This window comes from Lontra canadensis, unplaced genomic scaffold (genome assembly GCF_010015895.1).
Source record: "Lontra canadensis isolate GAN:19392208 unplaced genomic scaffold, GSC_riverotter_1.0 scaffold14, whole genome shotgun sequence".
In the NCBI taxonomy this organism is placed as follows: domain Eukaryota; kingdom Metazoa; phylum Chordata; class Mammalia; order Carnivora; family Mustelidae; genus Lontra; species Lontra canadensis.
Window position 1 is genome coordinate 25814919 of NW_022631008.1, and position 16310 is coordinate 25831228.

General features: G+C 56.2%; 1 protein-coding gene across 6 annotated transcripts; it reads right to left on the reverse strand.

Annotated features, from left to right (window-relative positions):
- Positions 1 to 39: 39 nt before the first annotated feature.
- On the reverse strand, positions 40 to 10576 carry MICAL1 (microtubule associated monooxygenase, calponin and LIM domain containing 1). Of its 6 annotated transcripts, none has more exons than XM_032858294.1 (25): positions 10500 to 10576; positions 8656 to 8965; positions 8349 to 8556; positions 7978 to 8082; positions 7520 to 7624; positions 7243 to 7398; positions 6908 to 7008; positions 6042 to 6299; positions 5646 to 5761; positions 5327 to 5453; positions 5142 to 5223; positions 4444 to 4591; positions 3832 to 4034; positions 3595 to 3683; positions 3432 to 3473; positions 3172 to 3255; positions 2893 to 3049; positions 2541 to 2617; positions 1980 to 2256; positions 1752 to 1858; positions 1382 to 1495; positions 1185 to 1278; positions 911 to 1010; positions 736 to 809; positions 40 to 218 (listed from the first exon to the last, which is right to left on the reverse strand). In XM_032858294.1, exons 2-25 carry the CDS (start codon positions 8911 to 8913, stop codon positions 70 to 72), a joined length of 3231 nt encoding a protein of 1076 aa, XP_032714185.1. In that variant the 5' UTR covers positions 8914 to 8965; positions 10500 to 10576; the 3' UTR covers positions 40 to 69. The 6 variants fall into 6 exon arrangements, with proteins under 6 accessions (XP_032714185.1, XP_032714183.1, XP_032714186.1 ...); XM_032858292.1 differs by having other exon boundaries at positions 8656 to 8995; positions 10500 to 10567; XM_032858295.1 differs by having other exon boundaries at positions 8656 to 8962; positions 10500 to 10518.
- Positions 10577 to 16310: the final 5734 nt, after the last annotated feature.

Below are 16310 nucleotides of genomic sequence, written 5' to 3' on the forward strand. Positions count from 1 at the left end.
TGAGCAGGGTGGCACAGTCCTGGGTTGATGTGATCTTCCGTGTAGGGACAAGGGCAGGCGGCCCGCCTTTTAGCCCTGGGCCCCCGGCCTTGAGGCCAGCTCACTGAGCCTGCGTTCCTCCTGGAAGCGGATAATTTCATCTCGTTGCTTCACCACATCCAGCAGCTTCTTCAGGAGCTGTTCCTCAGCCTGGCGATCAGCGGGGGTCTTTACGGTTTCTGAAGAAGACGACAAAGCTTAGAGAACAGGGAACTGGGCAGGGAGGCAGGAAAGGCACAGCTTAATCCCAGCCTATGTGACTTTCACAATCTGGGCTTTGTTTCCTCATCTGTAAAATTGGGTCTGTCCACATGAGCGGTTTGCTCGCACTGGTAGCAGCAGCACCATTTTTAGTCCAGGTCAACTGATTGACTGATATGGTATATATTCCATATATACGATATATGTGTAATTTGTACGCCGAACGTGGGGCTTGAACTCACAACCTTGAGATCAAGAGTCACATGCTCGTCCAGCTGAGTCAGCCGGGTGCCCCTGCGGCAGCACCGTTTTTATAATAAGTAATCTTAATCTAAAAACCCAGCTGTGCAGCCCCAGCTGAACTGAAAGCAGAGTAGGGGCTTGGCGCCCTCTTCCCCGGCTTCCTCCTGAGGCCCTCCGACCAGAGGACCATGTGTCTTGGTCAGTGTCTGAGGTGAGGCTGTGTGAACGCCGGCCTCTCCCCGTCCCACCCACCTTCCTGGTTCAGGTAGCCTCGGAGCTCCTGGTCCACCTCACACTGCTGCTCCTCCAGGCTCAGCAGTTTCACCCTGTGGAGGGCAGGGATCGAAGAGGCACAGCTGTCCGGGTGCCCAAGGACCCGGCCAGGGTCTGGCTCCGGTGCCAGCTGGCCCCACCCCCTGCGCCTTACGTGAGCATGAGCTCGGCCTCCTCCGCCAGCAGGCTGTTCTTCTTCCGAACGAGCTGTAGCAGCTGTTCCAGCCACTGCGCCTTTTGCTGTTCTGGGGACGCTGACGGGAACGAACAATGGGGGCGGGGGTCAGAAGGCCTCTAGCCAGGGTCAGGGGTGTCAGGAGCGTGAGGAGTGGAGCCTGCGCGGGCACAGTCTGGTGGCTGGAGGGAGTGCTGGGGGCAGAGGGATGTCCTAGCTTGTGCTCCCTCCGCACCCCCCCATCTTTACTCACTGCTCTGGCTTCTCAAGGCCAGCTCCACCTTCCTGCCCTCGGCCTCCAGCTCCCCGACAGCAGTCTCAATCTCATGTAGTCGCCGCTGGACAGCCTGAGCGGGACAAGACAGGAGGCCCAGGAGTCTCTGGATGGCTCAAGTGCAGAGCTTCAGAGAAACTCTGGCCCCGTCGGAACGGCGAACCCCTAAACCTCACCTGGGCCTTGCAGAACCGCTTCATCTCCTCCTCCCTGGCATGGCGCAGCAGAGTCCGACGCCATGTTGGGTACTTGCTCATGGTGCCTGAGTTCTTGGCGAAGGTCAGCAGAGCCTGTGGCAGGGTCGGGCCGGTCAGAGGCAGGACCTGCCCACCTCCCAGCCCCCTCGTTGGGTAGAGGCTGGGAAAGCTGGAAGAAGACAGAACTTCCTGGGCTGGAGATAGGGTAAGTTCCAGTAGAACAAAGGCTTAGAGATGCTGAGAGACTGGCTCAGAGGGAGCATTCTATAGGTTTTCCTGGAGTGGGCGGTGGAGCATGTTTAGAGGATGTGCTGGCTTTGGTGGCACAGGTGGCCAGGTTCCTCCTCACCTCTTGAGTGTCTGAGTCCAAAGCCATGGTTTCCTCTGCCTCCTCCTCCTCCTCCTCCTCACTGGAGGGAGGACTCTGTTCCTGCTCCTCCTCCATGGCCACAACAACTGAACAGGAGAGTAGACATGGCCTGGGCCCCATGGCCTCCCTTCCCATTCCCTGGCATTCCCCTTTCAGAAATCCCGGTACCACCGACCCCGGGTGAGTGCATCTGGGCAAAGCAGGTACCTTGAGGGCTCTGGACTGGTATTCCCCAACCTACAAAGCTGCCCTCCAGGGCCTGGCGGGCCAAGGCAGAGCAGCTGCGGGGAGGCTTGGGGGGAGGTTCCAGGTCTGGGTCAGGGGTAAGCTTAAGGGAGGACAGCCGCTGGCGTTCTGGGCTGGAGAGGCGGATCAGCCGACGGGTGGGCTGCCTGGGGTTTGGGACAGGACTGGTCCCCTCCTGGGGGATGACAGAAGTTGAGGGCCCCGATGGCATGCTATTTTCATCCGGTGTGGGGAGGTCCTAGAAAAGCCACCATGTAGTTTGGTCAGTGACCTGCCCATTGTGCGGCCAAGGCCACCCCTTTAGACAAATGTGGACCCTGGTATTCATTCACTGATGCCCTTCAGCGAACGGTGTTAGGCAGTGTTTGAGACACTTGAGATACGTCAGTAATAAAAATCTCTGCCTTCATGCAGCTTTCCTTCTAAAGGAGGACATTCAGTTACCCCCAGCGAAGTGTGCTAGGCTTGGAGAGACCCCTTTACTCTTCTCACACCCCCAACACACAGTTTCATAGTTTTTACCTGACTCTTGGAGCCTGGGTCAGGGCCATCCTCCTTGTGGCCTGGCTGGGGCAGGTGCTGGAAGCAGTAGAAATACCCTGGAAAGAGCAGAGGAGGGGAGCAGATATGTTAGCAGCCTGATACCCAGATACTCTGTTGATCAGTGAGGGCAGGGCTGACGGGACATGATTTGCAGGTGAATTTCTGCTGGCCCAGTTCCTTAGAACCCCACATTGGGGGATATGGAGGGGACAGAGAAGACTTTGAACTTAGGGGAGAAGAATGCCATTTTGAGCCTGTTGCCACCACCCAGGACCCCAGTTTCCCTCCAGTTTCAAGCTCCATGCCCCCAGACAGGGCCAGGCCTGCTTACCATCTCCTGGGTGCTGCCCATAGTCACCCGGCCGCAGCGTGGCCTCACAGGTGTGGCAGCGGAAGCAGTTCCGATGAAAGAAGCGGCCATCAGCACAGAGGCGTTCCAGGATATAGAGCTGTTCCCCACAGAGGGCACATAGGTCCCCGGCACCGGCCTGCATCGACCCCCAGACCACAGGGTCAGCTGGGGTAAAGGCCAGCTGTGGAGTTCTTCCTTATCCTTAAAACACCCCTTTTGGCCTTTCCCAGGCCTCTGCAGCAGGGCCCCCTTTCTCACCTCCTGGGTTTGGGATGGAGGTGTTGGGGGTACACCAGACTCTGGGGCAGGTGGCTCCTCAGTACTTGGGCTCTTAGCTTCTACCTAAGGATGTAAGTGTTCAGAGAGGAAGGTGGAGGGGCAGGAGAGTGGCTGTTTGCAGAGACTAGAAAGATGTGAAAGAGAAGTGAGCCAGGAAGGGAACCTGGGTAGGAGGGTTAGAGAACGCAGGACAGAACAGCCAGGAGAGAGCAGGGGACTGCAGCCCTACATGCATTTACCTCCAGGCGCGGCTTCTTGCCACCAGTATCCTCCCCATTTTCCTGCAACAAGACCTATACTCAGCATGGCGCTCGGAGCTGCAGCCCTGCCGCCGTCATGAATGTCCTCCCCATCGTCCCAGGCACCCCCACTGCTCAGCTCCGACCATGCCCAGATGCGCACCTGGGCCCGGGTCCGTTGCAGGGTCCTCTGCAGTTTGCCCAGGAACAGCACAGCACTGGAGCTCCCCGGAAAGCCTTGGCTGGCAGGGCCTGCAGAGAGAGGGAGTGTCCAGGTGGACGGGGTGTCAGTGCTGTACCTCCAGACAGCTACGGTCCAGCCCAGGACCCCGCTCCCAGCTGTCCCTCAGAGGGCACCTCACCCTCCCATCCCCCCACCTCTCCTCTCCCCTGCTCCTACCCTCTAGGCCACCTGGGTTGTGGGGCACGTTCTTGAAGGTGCTGTGGAAGTGACTGAGGTATGCGATGAGGCCCAGTGGGTCACTCCCTGCCACCACTGCCTTTGCGGACACCACAGGCGTGATGCCCAGCTCGTGCTCCGCCATCTTTAGCGCCCAAGCAGTCGCTTCCAGGGCCCCCAGCCCTTGCAGGTCTGAGGGTTCCCTGTGTGACGTTGGGGAGAACAGTCCATGGGAGACCAGCACCGGGCCCAGCAAAGGGGGAGAGGATGAGGAATGAGCAGCAGGCAGGGGCTGGTGGGGCACTAAAGGAGGCTAGGGCACAAGGGGTTTATTCTCTGTTCTAGACGTGCTCCCCACCTGCCCACTGATGACTTTCTGGCCTTGGGGGCCTCCAGCGCTCACAAGCCTCCCCACTGAATGCATCTGACTCCCACAAGACTCGGAGACGTGCACCGACTTGGGCAGGTCGACTGCCAGCAAGTGGTGCACTGGCCCTCAACGGGGGGTGAGGGGCTACTCCTACACAGTGCTCTGCCCCTCAGTCCACGCTGCCGCAGAGGCACGATAGAGGTATGGTCTGCCCAGGAGCGCCGAGCCTGAATTGAACTCACAGCAGGCTGGGCCGCAGCCGGTGCACCAGGGCGCACAGAGCCCGCCCGTCAGCCCAGGAGGAGGACAGGTCGGTGACGTGGACACCTGGGTACCCCGCCGTCTGCTCCTGGCACCAGCGTAGCAATTCCTCCTGGGTGCCTGCTGACCCTGAGAGAGGACACTGTGCTGTGCCCCAGTGCCCTGGCTCGAAGGGAGCCGGGTCGCTGGGCATAGAGATCATTCTGGGAGGGGCAGGCAGGGCCCATCCCTTTTGGGGGCGCCAACTTAGTGCTCACTGAGCGACACTGCCTTCATCCCAGCTGTCTCTTTCTGGAATAAAGTGGAAGAACAAATCAAGTGGAATCCCCGCTAACCACAGAGAGAGCAGGAAGCCGTGAACTGAGGGACACAGGAGGCCCGGAGCCTCAAAGGGAGGGCGGGTCTGCAAGGCTGGGAGGGCTCAGCCGGCTGCGGGATGCCACCAGAGGGGCCGTAGGGCTTGGTACCATACTGACTTATGGGCGCTCAGACGGGCCTCTGCTCTGCGCGCTGCTGCCCCCGTGCCCTTGGGGAGGCCTCGGACTTCCCCACTGTCCTCCCTCCGCCTGAGGCTGCCACTGGGCTGATGGCTGGGGCTGGCACCACACTGGGTGGCAAATATTTTAGACAACCCGCCCACCCCCACTGCCCCACCTTCAGCCAAGGAAGGCCTGCTCACCTGCGGCCAGCTTTCCTGCATCCGTCTTGTCACTGTTCCTCCTCACAGGCTCCTTGGCCACCACGTCATACAGGTCTCGTACCTAAGGCAGCCCCCTTCAGGTCTCCAGACAGGCTGACCACCCGCCTCAGCCCATGGGTAGGGGCCTGCCATGGAGGAGTCTGGTGGGTGCCCGGGGGTCTGACCTGATTGGGAGTCACAGCCCGGAGGTTCAGGGTGGGGTAGCGGGTGGCTGGGTCCAGCCCATACTGGGCCACATTGCGGTGCATGTTTTCCGGGGAGGTCTGTGAGAGGAGCTGGTACAGGCTCTCCCTGAGGGAGGAAGTGCGAGGGAGGGCAGGGGCACAGGTGGGAGGGCACCCATCAGCACCCACCCCTTGAGAACCGCCAGGCCTTTCTTTCTTCTCTCACCCCGCCCCGTCTATTCACCCAGCACCCCACCCTCTTCCTGATCCTTGTCCTATTTCTAGCCCTGCCCTCCCCACCCCCCAACTCAGGCCTCACCGCTCTGCCAACACTTCTAGGGGCCCAGCCCCCTCTGCCCACCGCTTCACCATCCAGGCGGCATCAAAGGCTGCCAAGAAGCCCCGAGCCACCCCTGTGCCCAGGGGCCAGAAGGGCTGCAGGACCAAAAAGATAGGAAATAGCTCAGTGAGAGTCCAGCAGGAGCGCCCAAGCCCTGCTGCCCCCCAAAATCACAGCTGATGGGGTCTGACACCACACCAAGCAGCCCTCAGCTCCCCACAACCAGCAAACCTTTTCACCCCCTCCTTTACCAGGAGGCAACCTTCCTCCCCGCAACCATGGAACCCCTGCACCTCTTTACAAAGAGTTCCCGTTTCTAGAAGCCCCAGGAAGCTCATCCTCTCCCCCACCCCCAGAGAGCCCTGGCCCCCTTACCTCCACCAGGCAGTCCCCCACCAGCCCCAGCAGCAGGCGGGCGCCGTGCTTCTCCTGCACTCGAGCAGCGCTCTCTGCCCGCATCATGCTTGTGAAGTCAAAGGCGGAAATGTCAGGCCGCCCGTGGGCATCCCGGGCAAACTCCAGCTTCCCAAGCTTCCCATGGGTGGCGAAGTCTGCCGCGGCCCGGACGAAGCGCTGCAGAGCCTCGGGCACCACATTGGCACTGCCCAACAGCCGGTCGATCTCCGGCCAGTCCTACAGGCCGACAGCAGAACCCACAGGGTCAGCCGTGCTGGACTAGAATTTGAACACCTGCCTCCCATCCTCCAGCCCCTTCCTCAGCATGGCGCCTGGCCCCACCCTGCCCCCAAGGCCTAGGACCATTGCTGTTAACGGTGCACTTTCTCTGGACAAGTCCTGAACTTCTCAGCCTCAGTTTCCCCATCATTTAGAGAGGACCTACCTAACTTCTCAAGGTACTCAAGAGAATTTAGGTGAGAATATGCACGTCAAGTTCTCAACACAGTACCTAGCACATAGCAGGTTTTCACCTAGTTCATTCAGCAAATATTTACTGGGAGCTGACTATATTCAGGTACCATTCTGGGCCCTGGGAATCATCAGCAAGCAAAAAGGACAAAGACACAAAACCCCCTGCCCTTGCAGAGCTTACATATGTAGCTCTGTGGCTGGTACCATTTAGCCTAGAATATGATTCAGGTTGCCATGTACACCCCAGGGGAGAAGAGCTTGTTGAGGTGGAGAAAATGTCAGGGCAAAGACAGAAGAGGATAGGCTCCTTTCGCACCAGGGTGAGACACTGTGTCCAGAGTTGGCCTCTACGCCCCGAGGCCCAGGCCCACCTGACGCAGCACCCCCAGACGCAGCAGGCACTGCTTCTTGGCTGTCATCACAAAGTAGTGGGTGTCATCCTTGTAGTACACAATGTTCTCCAGATCGATGCCTGGGGAGGGCAACACCAGGGGAGATGGGTCTCCTCCTCATTCCATGTCACACTGCCATGCCTGACCTCTGTGATCTGGGATCACAGCTTAGACTGTGGTGGGTGCCCCCTACACAGGGGCCCAGGAGCTCTGGTGGCATGATGGGCCCTCTGTCTCAGGCCCAGGGCGGGAGGGGGAGGAACCAGCCTACAGTCAGCCAGAGGGAGGGGAGATCCTGGAGAGGGGTTCCTGACCTGTGGCTTTGAGCAGACTCTGGAAGAAACTCTGGTTGTAGATCCTGGCCACGCCGCTGATCTCAGGCACCTGTGTCTCTTCCACTGTGCGTCCATTCACGAAGTTGACCGTGATGCCAATGGCTAGTTTGCCACGCATTTCTCGCACTGTGAAGCCTAGAAGTGGGGACAAGTGAGGGTAGTAGGTATCAGCAAGAGAATGGGGGGCATGATATAGCCTAGAAAGGCACAGGAGGAGGCTAAGATGCTGGCTTCTTTGAAAGAAGGGATCACTCACCTTCAGGGACGAATTTACCTCCAGCAGCGGAGATGAGAACATCAAATTCATAGTTGGCCAGTTGGGCTGGGGGGCTGGGCTGGAGCTGGGCACGCCAGCCACTCCCTGGGGCAGAAAGTGTGAGAAGCACAAAGGTGTGGAAGTCTGAAGGGACCTCTCCATTCCCAGGACAAGCCAAGGAAACAAACAAACGCGTAAAGCCCTTTGTGGTTGACAGTTTAGCAAGCAATGACACACTGTCTATCAACTCACACCTTCACAGCAGCTGTGGAAAGTAGGTAAGGAAGGACATATTTTACAAATGCTCACAATGAGGCTCAGTGTGGTTTGCACAAGGCCACACGATTGCAAAGGGCTCGGTTGACTCTGAATCCCAGAGTCCCTTTTTCTTCCCTTTTTTCTTCCACGAGCCAAATATCCTTAGCAGATGGGAGTCTCGGAAGCAGAAAAGTACTTACCCTTCTTGGGAGGGGGCTGGAGGCCGGTGAAAGTGACGCCCCAGTGAATTTCCACCCCGAGCAGTAATACCACTTTCAACAAAAGCAACTGAAGCTGCCGGATGCCTGGAAGGGAGCGGAGATTACATAAAGGGACCCCAGGGCTGCATAGGGCCCCCAAGCACCCGTGTGCTCCCGGTCAGAGGTGGAAAAGGTCTTAGAGATCACTCAGTTCCACTGCCCATTTTACAGATGAGGAACCTGAGTCCTGCAGGTCACCTGGCTAGAGTGGATCTCATCCACTCTGCCCCTTGGAGGTCCCAGCAGCCCCCAACTGGCCTGTCTGGAGGCCCAGGCTCACCCGCCCTTCTAGGCTACCACGTGGTGCTCACTGATGTGGTCCAGGGTGCCTGTGCAGAAGCGTCCGTAGAACTTCTTGGCGCCGAGGGCCCTAAGATCGTGAATGGTGAAGGGCCAGAGGTGCAGCACGTTGTGGCGGGAGAACTTGGTGCGCTTCTCCACCAGCACCACACGGGCCCCCAGCAGGGCCAGCTCCACGGCAGCCCGCAGCCCACAAGGTCCGGCACCCACCACCAGACACTGCGAACACACATGCGGCAGTATGGACATGGCATCCCGTCTACCCCGTCTGAATCCCACCCAGCTGCCCAAGCCCTGTCCCAGGCAGCATGTGTCCACCTTGGTGTCGGGGCAGGCCCGGCCCTGCTGGTAGACTGGCTGGCCTGCTCGCTTGTCCAGCTTGGCCCACAGCGACTTGGCACTCCAGTAGTTGAGCTGGGCCTTGATCTTGTGGTACTGGGGCAGCCCCCCACCGGGCTCTAGCCCCAGGGCCTCACATAGGCCCTGGAAGCTGCTCAGCACATCCTGGCACAGCTGGGCCTGCAGGAAGCTCTCAAAGTGGGCGTGCGCTGGGTTGGTGGAGGCGGGTTCAGCCATGGAGGCCCCGAGGCTCCCAGACAGGGAGCAGCTGAGCAGAGGAAGGCAGCTGCTGGAAAGGAGGGAAGAGAAGGGGAAGAGGCTGGAGAAGGGAAGAAAGGAAAAGGACGGGGAGGAGAAGAGAGCAGGCTGGTGTCCCCGGGGCGCTCTGGGTCCACCCCTGACTGGCCCTGCTCCTCCCTCCCAGCCCACTCCCGATCTGCTCCAGAAAGAGCTGCTAGTCCTTCCACTCCCAAGTGAAATCTGCCAAATTTGGAAGTGAACAATCAGCAGTCTTGGGCACAGCGGGCAGGAGAGAAGACGGGGAGTCTCCAGCTCAGCTTCCCTGTCCAGGGAGCTCCGAGCTCTCCTCCATCTCCGGGGCACTAGGAGCAGGAATTCTTACCCTGCCTCGATGGGGCCCCGGAAGCTGGGCGTGGGAGGGGATCTCAGAAGTGCGGAGGGCAGGCAGCCCAGGAGGAGAGCTGTCCTTGAGGGGCAGACCCGGACAGACCCAATAACTGCCATCCCAGCTGCTGGGCACACATCATGTCCCCTCTCCCCCCACGCCTCCCTGTGAGGGCACCCCGCAAGGACCCCAGCACCACTCGGCGTGGGGTGCGACTCATGCCAGGAGCAAAGCTGTCCTCCAGAGCACCCGTGATTGCCTCCTGAGGTAGAGGAGGAGCCAGTCTCCACCTCCCTAGGTTCCACTTCCCACCACCCAAACCACCTCAACAGACTGTCGGAGGATGTTGCGACTGACTGGCGTGACGGAGGACTCGGTCTATTTCTGACTCACTGTGGTTAAAACACTTCCCCTGTGACTGGCGGCAGCTCCGGTGGGCCTGGGAGCGGTCGGGAGGGGGGGACGACAGCCGGGGTTAGCTGCTCCCAGCTTCCTCCCACTCGCAGCGACGCTCCGCCCCAGCCCCCGGCGACCGGCCGCGCTCTCCCAGGAATCTCCCGAGACAAGGCCTCCCTTTGTCCCCCCTCTCCCTCGCTCGAGCCCCCACGCAACTTGAAGGGTGTCGAGGGGGGCCTCTCACGGTGGGACTGGGAAAAATAAGAGGGTGTCCACGGGGTAACTCGGTGGCATCGCTGGGGCAGGTCCTTGGAGCTGACCCCCACGCGCACTCGGCCACCCCACCGGTCCCGGCTGGAGCCCGGCGGGCCTGGCCGAGGAAGGAGGAGACTAAAGTTACCCGCTGCGGGTCACCTGGATGCGGGCAGCCGGAACATCAGGGAGGGCAAAGGTCTCTCTAGTGGGTTCGGGGGAAAGGAAGGAGGAAAACCTCCGCTAAGGGGTAAAGAGGAGAGACTCAGGCTGGAAAGGCCGGAACAAAGGATGTGCGAGTGGGGCGCAATGTGGAAGGATGGAGAGGAAGTTGGACCACTGGCACCGGAGTTGGGGTGGGGGGGTTGGACGTCCACTATCGGGACGGGAAAGTCTGGAGAGGGGCTGAGCAGGCGAGGGGAGACGGGCCGGACCCGCCAGGCAGAATTCCCGAGCCCCGGGGAGCGCGTTTCCCCGGAAGCGAGCCCCCGCCCCCAGCCCCGGCCCCCGCGGGCAGGGGCGCGCAGCCCGCGCAGCTGAGAGGACTTACCCGGCCTCGGGCGAGCGGGGAGGGGCCGCTTCCTGCCCTGCGGGCGTCTCAGGCTGGGCGGGTGGGGGAGGGCGGGGACGGACGGAGGGGAGGCCGCGAAGACGCGGAGGGAAAACGGCGGACGCGGGGCGGTGCGCCCGCTGCGCCCGGGCGGGGAGTTAAGGCCCCGCGCGGGGGCCGCGAGGCTTTATTCGCGCCTCATTAGCATCTCATTACGCCGCGATCCCAGGCTCGGGGTAGCCCCAGGGCCGCCCACGTCTGCTGGGTGGTGCCCGAGGGCGTGGCGCTGCCGACGCCTTGTTCCGCTTGGGGGTCGGCACCCCGGACGTGGCTGGCGGAGACCGAGGAGCCCGGGGTCCCGGACGCGCGGCGCCGGATGGCACAGCGGGGCCCCCGGCTGCATCCCAGCACCCGAGTCCGCGGACCTAGCCCATCCCTGGCGGGCGAGGCCACCCACTCCTGCGCGGTACCAACTCTGCGAGCCGCTTCCGAGCGCCAGGCGGAGGGGGCGCTCGGGCTGGGCAAGAAGTTCGCAGAAGCTGGCGGGTCCGTAGGTGCTCTCTTCACCTCTCTTACCAGGCGATCCACGGCCCGGCCCGGGCTCCCCTGCGACAAGTCTGCCCCTAGACCCGGGCTGAGGGCAATGGGCACGGATTAAAGTTCTGGGAACTTGGCAGTCGGCAGCTTCCACAGCGGCAGGAGAAGTGAGAGGGCGAGTGGGTCTTGGTGTGGTGGGGGTGAGGGTGGGGTTCGACCGCTACTAAGGGCCAAATAGGGGTGTGTGGGAGAGAGTCCGGATCTCCGGTGTTAAAGCAGGCTTTGGAGAAAGGACCCACTAAACTGTCAATACTGAAAAGGGCTTGAGGAATCTTTGGGATCAACTTTCTCAAATTCTTGATAAGGAAACAGGGCTGAATGTGAAGGTCCTCGAGGTCTTTCAACTAGTTAATAAAACACCAGTTCTCATGTATGGAGCAGCTACTATGAGTATAACTATAATTTCAATGATCACAACAGACCCATTTTACTGGAAGAGAAACTGAGGGTCACAGAGGTTCTGTAACTTGCAGCATGAAAGGCAGCAAGTGGCAGAGCTAGCTAGCGTGGGGCCCAGGTCCGTGTGCACTCCACCACACCCCTGTGGAGCCAGTAGGCCAAATGAAAGGCTGGCATTAGAAGAAGCGGTTTCTTGTTTAGAGGAAGTGACACGGTTACATGAGAGACATTAGAGGAATAAATGCGAGGGTCCCTCTCCTTGAGCTCCAGGGACCAGAAAGAGCTGGGTGCCCTGTGGTTCTCCCTTCCTCTTTATTCTCTTTGTTTTCCCCTGGAAACTCGCAGGGACCGGTAAGACCCGAACACTCATGCTCCCAGCTCTAGCTGAGAAGCAGGCAGGGGAAGGCGGGCAAGGGGAAATGCCTGCTCTCTGCTTGCAGAGACAGGGAATTCAGTCGGGTCACACTCAGGAAACTAGGGCAGCCTCCCAGTCGGGGCCGTTCCTAGCTCTTGAGTGTGACTCGTCATTTGGCTTGAAATAAATGTGCCCCAAATCAGCTACACCCATACTTAAATACACAGGGTCACAAGTATTCTGTAATCCACTAGAAATGGGTTGCAGGCTTCTAGAACCCCCTCCTGCCTTTCCCTTTCATTAGCAGATGTAAACAATGTGCTGCCCCAGCGTCAGGTGTTTGCAAAGGCCCAGGAGGATCTGGCCCTTGACTCGGTGACTTTGTTTGCCCTTGCAGCCAAACAGGATTATGTGGCCCTCTGAAGGATAAATGGTAAAATTTGTCTTTAAAAAAGATCACAGGACAATAACGACTTCAATGCCAAAAATCTGCTGACTTGGAGTTTCACTCTGCCTATTAAAGATACACACTGGGAGCGCAGAGCGATGGGGAGTCTCCCGGTCTAGATTTGGTTAGGTGTGGGCAGACTTCCAGTTTCCAGCTCGGCTTCGCGAGCTTAGTGTGTCCTTGACAAAGTCACCAACCAGCAGGCTCCAGCCTTACCATTTCTAAATGGAGGCAGTTGAAGAACTCAACCTCCTCAGCCCATTTCGATTCTAAAATCCCCTGATTCGATGCTGGTGACCCTAAGAAATGTACAGACTCGAAGGCCTAAACTCCAGGCCGTTAAGACAGGATCCGTTTCCTTTGACCCTGTCTTCTGTGTCTCAGCAAAGTCGTCCGTTGTCCTGCGGATGACGTGTCTCAGCCACCCTGTAATATGGCCTCCCACCTGTAGGTCCGTGAGGTCAAACAGCACACCCACAGTCCGGGGCCCAGAGCTATGGCTGCAGTATGACCAGACGGACTCACTTCCTGATATAAATGTAATTATGAGCTGAGTCCAAAGTGTAGAGTCCTGTGAGCAGACAGGACAGGGCACCTTAATTGCAGTTAGATGGTCAGGGAAGGTCTCCCCGAGGAAGTGACACACTGAATGCTGACAGATGAGCAGACATTATTCCCAGGAAGTAGGGGCTGAAACCTTCCAAGCCTGAGAAACCACCTGCCTCCAGCTCTCAGGCAGGATATTGCTGAGTGTGTTTGGGGAACAGCAAGGAAGCCAGTGTGGTTGGAAGTGAGAATGGGGAAGGGGCCCAAGAGGAAGCTGCATTTTGGATTTTCTTCTGAGCGCAGTGGGAATCGGCAGGAGGATTTTAAGCAGAGATAACGATATTTGCCTTAGTAAGACAATATCCATTCGTTTAGCAAGACCCTCTGCTTGCCACTGAAGGCACCATGGTGAGCCCAAACAGATGGGACTTCCAGTGGCGAAAGGGGTGCAGGGGAGGGGTAGAAAAGGCGGCTCAGGCCTTGGCAGGAGCCCAGGCAAGATTATGGGTTAAGTTTGTCCAGAAGCCATTTAATCATACCAGAATTATCTGAGAGGGAGGTTTTTATTTTTTTAATTTTTTAAAAAAGATTTTATTTATTTATTTGAGAGAGAGAGTGAGAGAAGGCATGAGAGGGGAGAAGGTCAGAGGGAGAAGCAGACTGCCCGTGGAGCTGGGAGCCCGATGCGGGCCTTGATGCTGGGACTCTGGGATCGTGACCTGAGCCGAAGGCAGTCGCTTAACCAACTGAGCCACCTGGAAGCCCATGAGAGGGCCATATTTTTAAGTGGAGAGTTTTGTTTTGAACTCTAGTTTAGCCCGAGGAGGCATGTTTAACTTCATTCAACAAGGATTAAAAAAACGAAAACCAAAAGCCAAACTATTCATTTGGAAAATCTTCAAACCCATATTTTACATGATTTACTGGATATTAGGATACTAATCTATGGATACTAAAACTTAAAATAAATAATAAACCCATACTCTTCGACCAAGGAAGTTAGTTCCCTGACTTGACCCCTGCAGATTTTTTCCCTCCTTTTGCATGTCATACTGGATATAGTAGTACTTTTCAGACTCAGGTTAAAAAAAAAAAAAAAAAGAAAAAGAAAAAGACTACAAAGTCTTGTTAGTTACCTAAATGTGTTCAAGTTCCTACATTTTGTGTTGAAAATATGATTTAATGAACTTTAATTCAAAAGGTCTAGGGCACCTGGGTGGCTCAGTTGGTTAAGCGTCTGCATTCCCCACCAAGGTCTGGATCCCAGACCCTGGGATCCAGGGCCTCACGGGGCTCCCTGCTCAGCGGGGAGCCTGCCTCCTTCTTCCTCTGCCCCTCCCCTCTCTGCTCCTGCACTGGCTTGCTCACCGGGATGCTCTCTCTCCTGTGTTCTCACTCTCTCAAATAAATAAAAAAAGTCTTAAAAAAAAAAAAGCTCTCCTAACGTGGTACATTTTAAGTGACAATGATTTTAGATATACAGTGTGTGTGTATATATAGACAATATATATTATATATATATATATATATATTACAGCCAACAAAAGTGTTTGTTGCTTAATTATGTGCAAAGAATTTGAAAGTTAGATAAACTATCACAGCGACATTCCTGCATCTTGTAGAGGTCATTCCTCAACACCTGCTGTTTACAAAAAGCAAAGGGGATTTTTTTGGGTCATTCCTCCAAGCCTGCTGTTTACAAGAGTAAGACCAAAAGTTTTCTTTCAATTCTTAAGAATTTAGGCTTATTTCAGTCTGGAAAGTGAGGATAACAATTCACCTCAATGCTTAACAAATAAGAGTATTTTGGTGGCTAAGTTGGTTAAGTGTCTGACTCTTGGTTTTAGCTCAGGTCATGATCTCAGGGTTGTGGGATCCAGCCCCACATCAGGCTCCAAGCTGGGCGTGGAGCCTGCTTAAGATTCTTTCTATCCCTCTGCCTTCCCCCACTCTCCTGCTCTGATGCTCTCTCCCCCTCTCCAAAACAAAAAACAAAAAACAAACAAGTCTGCTCTAAATGTAAAACATCCTGTCAGGAGTTTGAAAAAGAGGCTCACAAAAGCTCATGTTAAGGCATTTCCATGTTAGCAGTAACTTTCATCCAATAGGTAAATTTCTGTGAAGCTTTTTTTTTTTAAGATTTTATTTATTTATTTGACAGAGAGAGACATCACAAGTAGGCAGAGAGGCAGGCAGAGAGAGGGGGAAGCAGGCTCCCTGCTGAACAGAGAGCCCGATGTGGGGCTCGATCCCAGGACCCTGAGATCATGACCTGAGCTGAAGGCAGAGGCTTTAACCCACCGAGCCACCCAGGTGCCCCAAATTTCTGTGAAGCTTTAAACCAACAGTAGTAAAATACTAATATGAATATTAATATGGTCATCATTCCATAAGACAAAGACTATGTACCTTTTATAATTATTGTTTTATGTAAAAAGTTTGTGTGCTAAAATGTCAGACACAGATCAATTCTTAAGTAGGCTCTATGCCCAACATGGGGCTTGAACCCACGAACCCTGATATCAGGAGCTGTATGTATGCTCAACTGACTGAACCAGCCAGGTGCCTCAGATTCTCAATTTTAGTCAAAAATTTCCTATTACATCAAGCAGATCCTATGTAAATAGAAATCCAGCTTAAAGTATCAAAAGACTGGCGATGGAAAGCCCATCTGGCAGAAGCAGTGTAGTGGGCTCTGCTGGCCCTGTGCATCAGTCTGGCTTTGCCAGTTACTATGTGACTTTGGGCAAGAGACTTCATCTGTTTGGGCCTCAATTTTCTCATCTGTAAAATAGGCACATTACATACCCCTTGATAATGTCATGAAGGTTAAGTAAAATAAGACTGTGCTGAAGCACAGGGTATAGGTGCCTCCCAGATGCTGCTTCTCTCCTTGTTCCAGATGTGTGTTATTATGGGCTGAACTGTGTCCCCACCAAATTCATGGTGATGTCCTAACCCCCAGCACCTCAGAATGTGACTGTGTTTGGAGACAAGGTCTTTAAAGAGGCAACTAAGTGAAAATGTGGTCGTTAGGATTAGGGTGGACCCGAATCCAGTGGTGACTGGTGTCCTTCTAAGATTAGGACAAAACACACAGGGGGCAGACCATGTGAAGACACAGGGAGGAAAGGAGGTCAGGAGGCCTCAGAAGAAACCAACCCTGCCAACAACTTGATCTTGAACTTGAACTTTTAGCCTCCAGAACTGAGAAAATATGTTTCTGTTGCCTTAAACCACCCAGTCTGTAGTTTCTGTCACGGCAGCCTTCTCAAGCCCAACAGACCAGTCATGACTTGGGGGCGTCCCTGGAGTTCCCTAACCGCAGGCTGCCGTCTAAGTCCTACTTTGTGTGCCATGACACAGGAGAAAGTGGAGAAGCACAAAGATAAGATACAGACCTACCACACTTGGTTTCACTCCCGGCCCGTAGTAAAGACTCAGTAAGTGGCAGATGTTATTATCC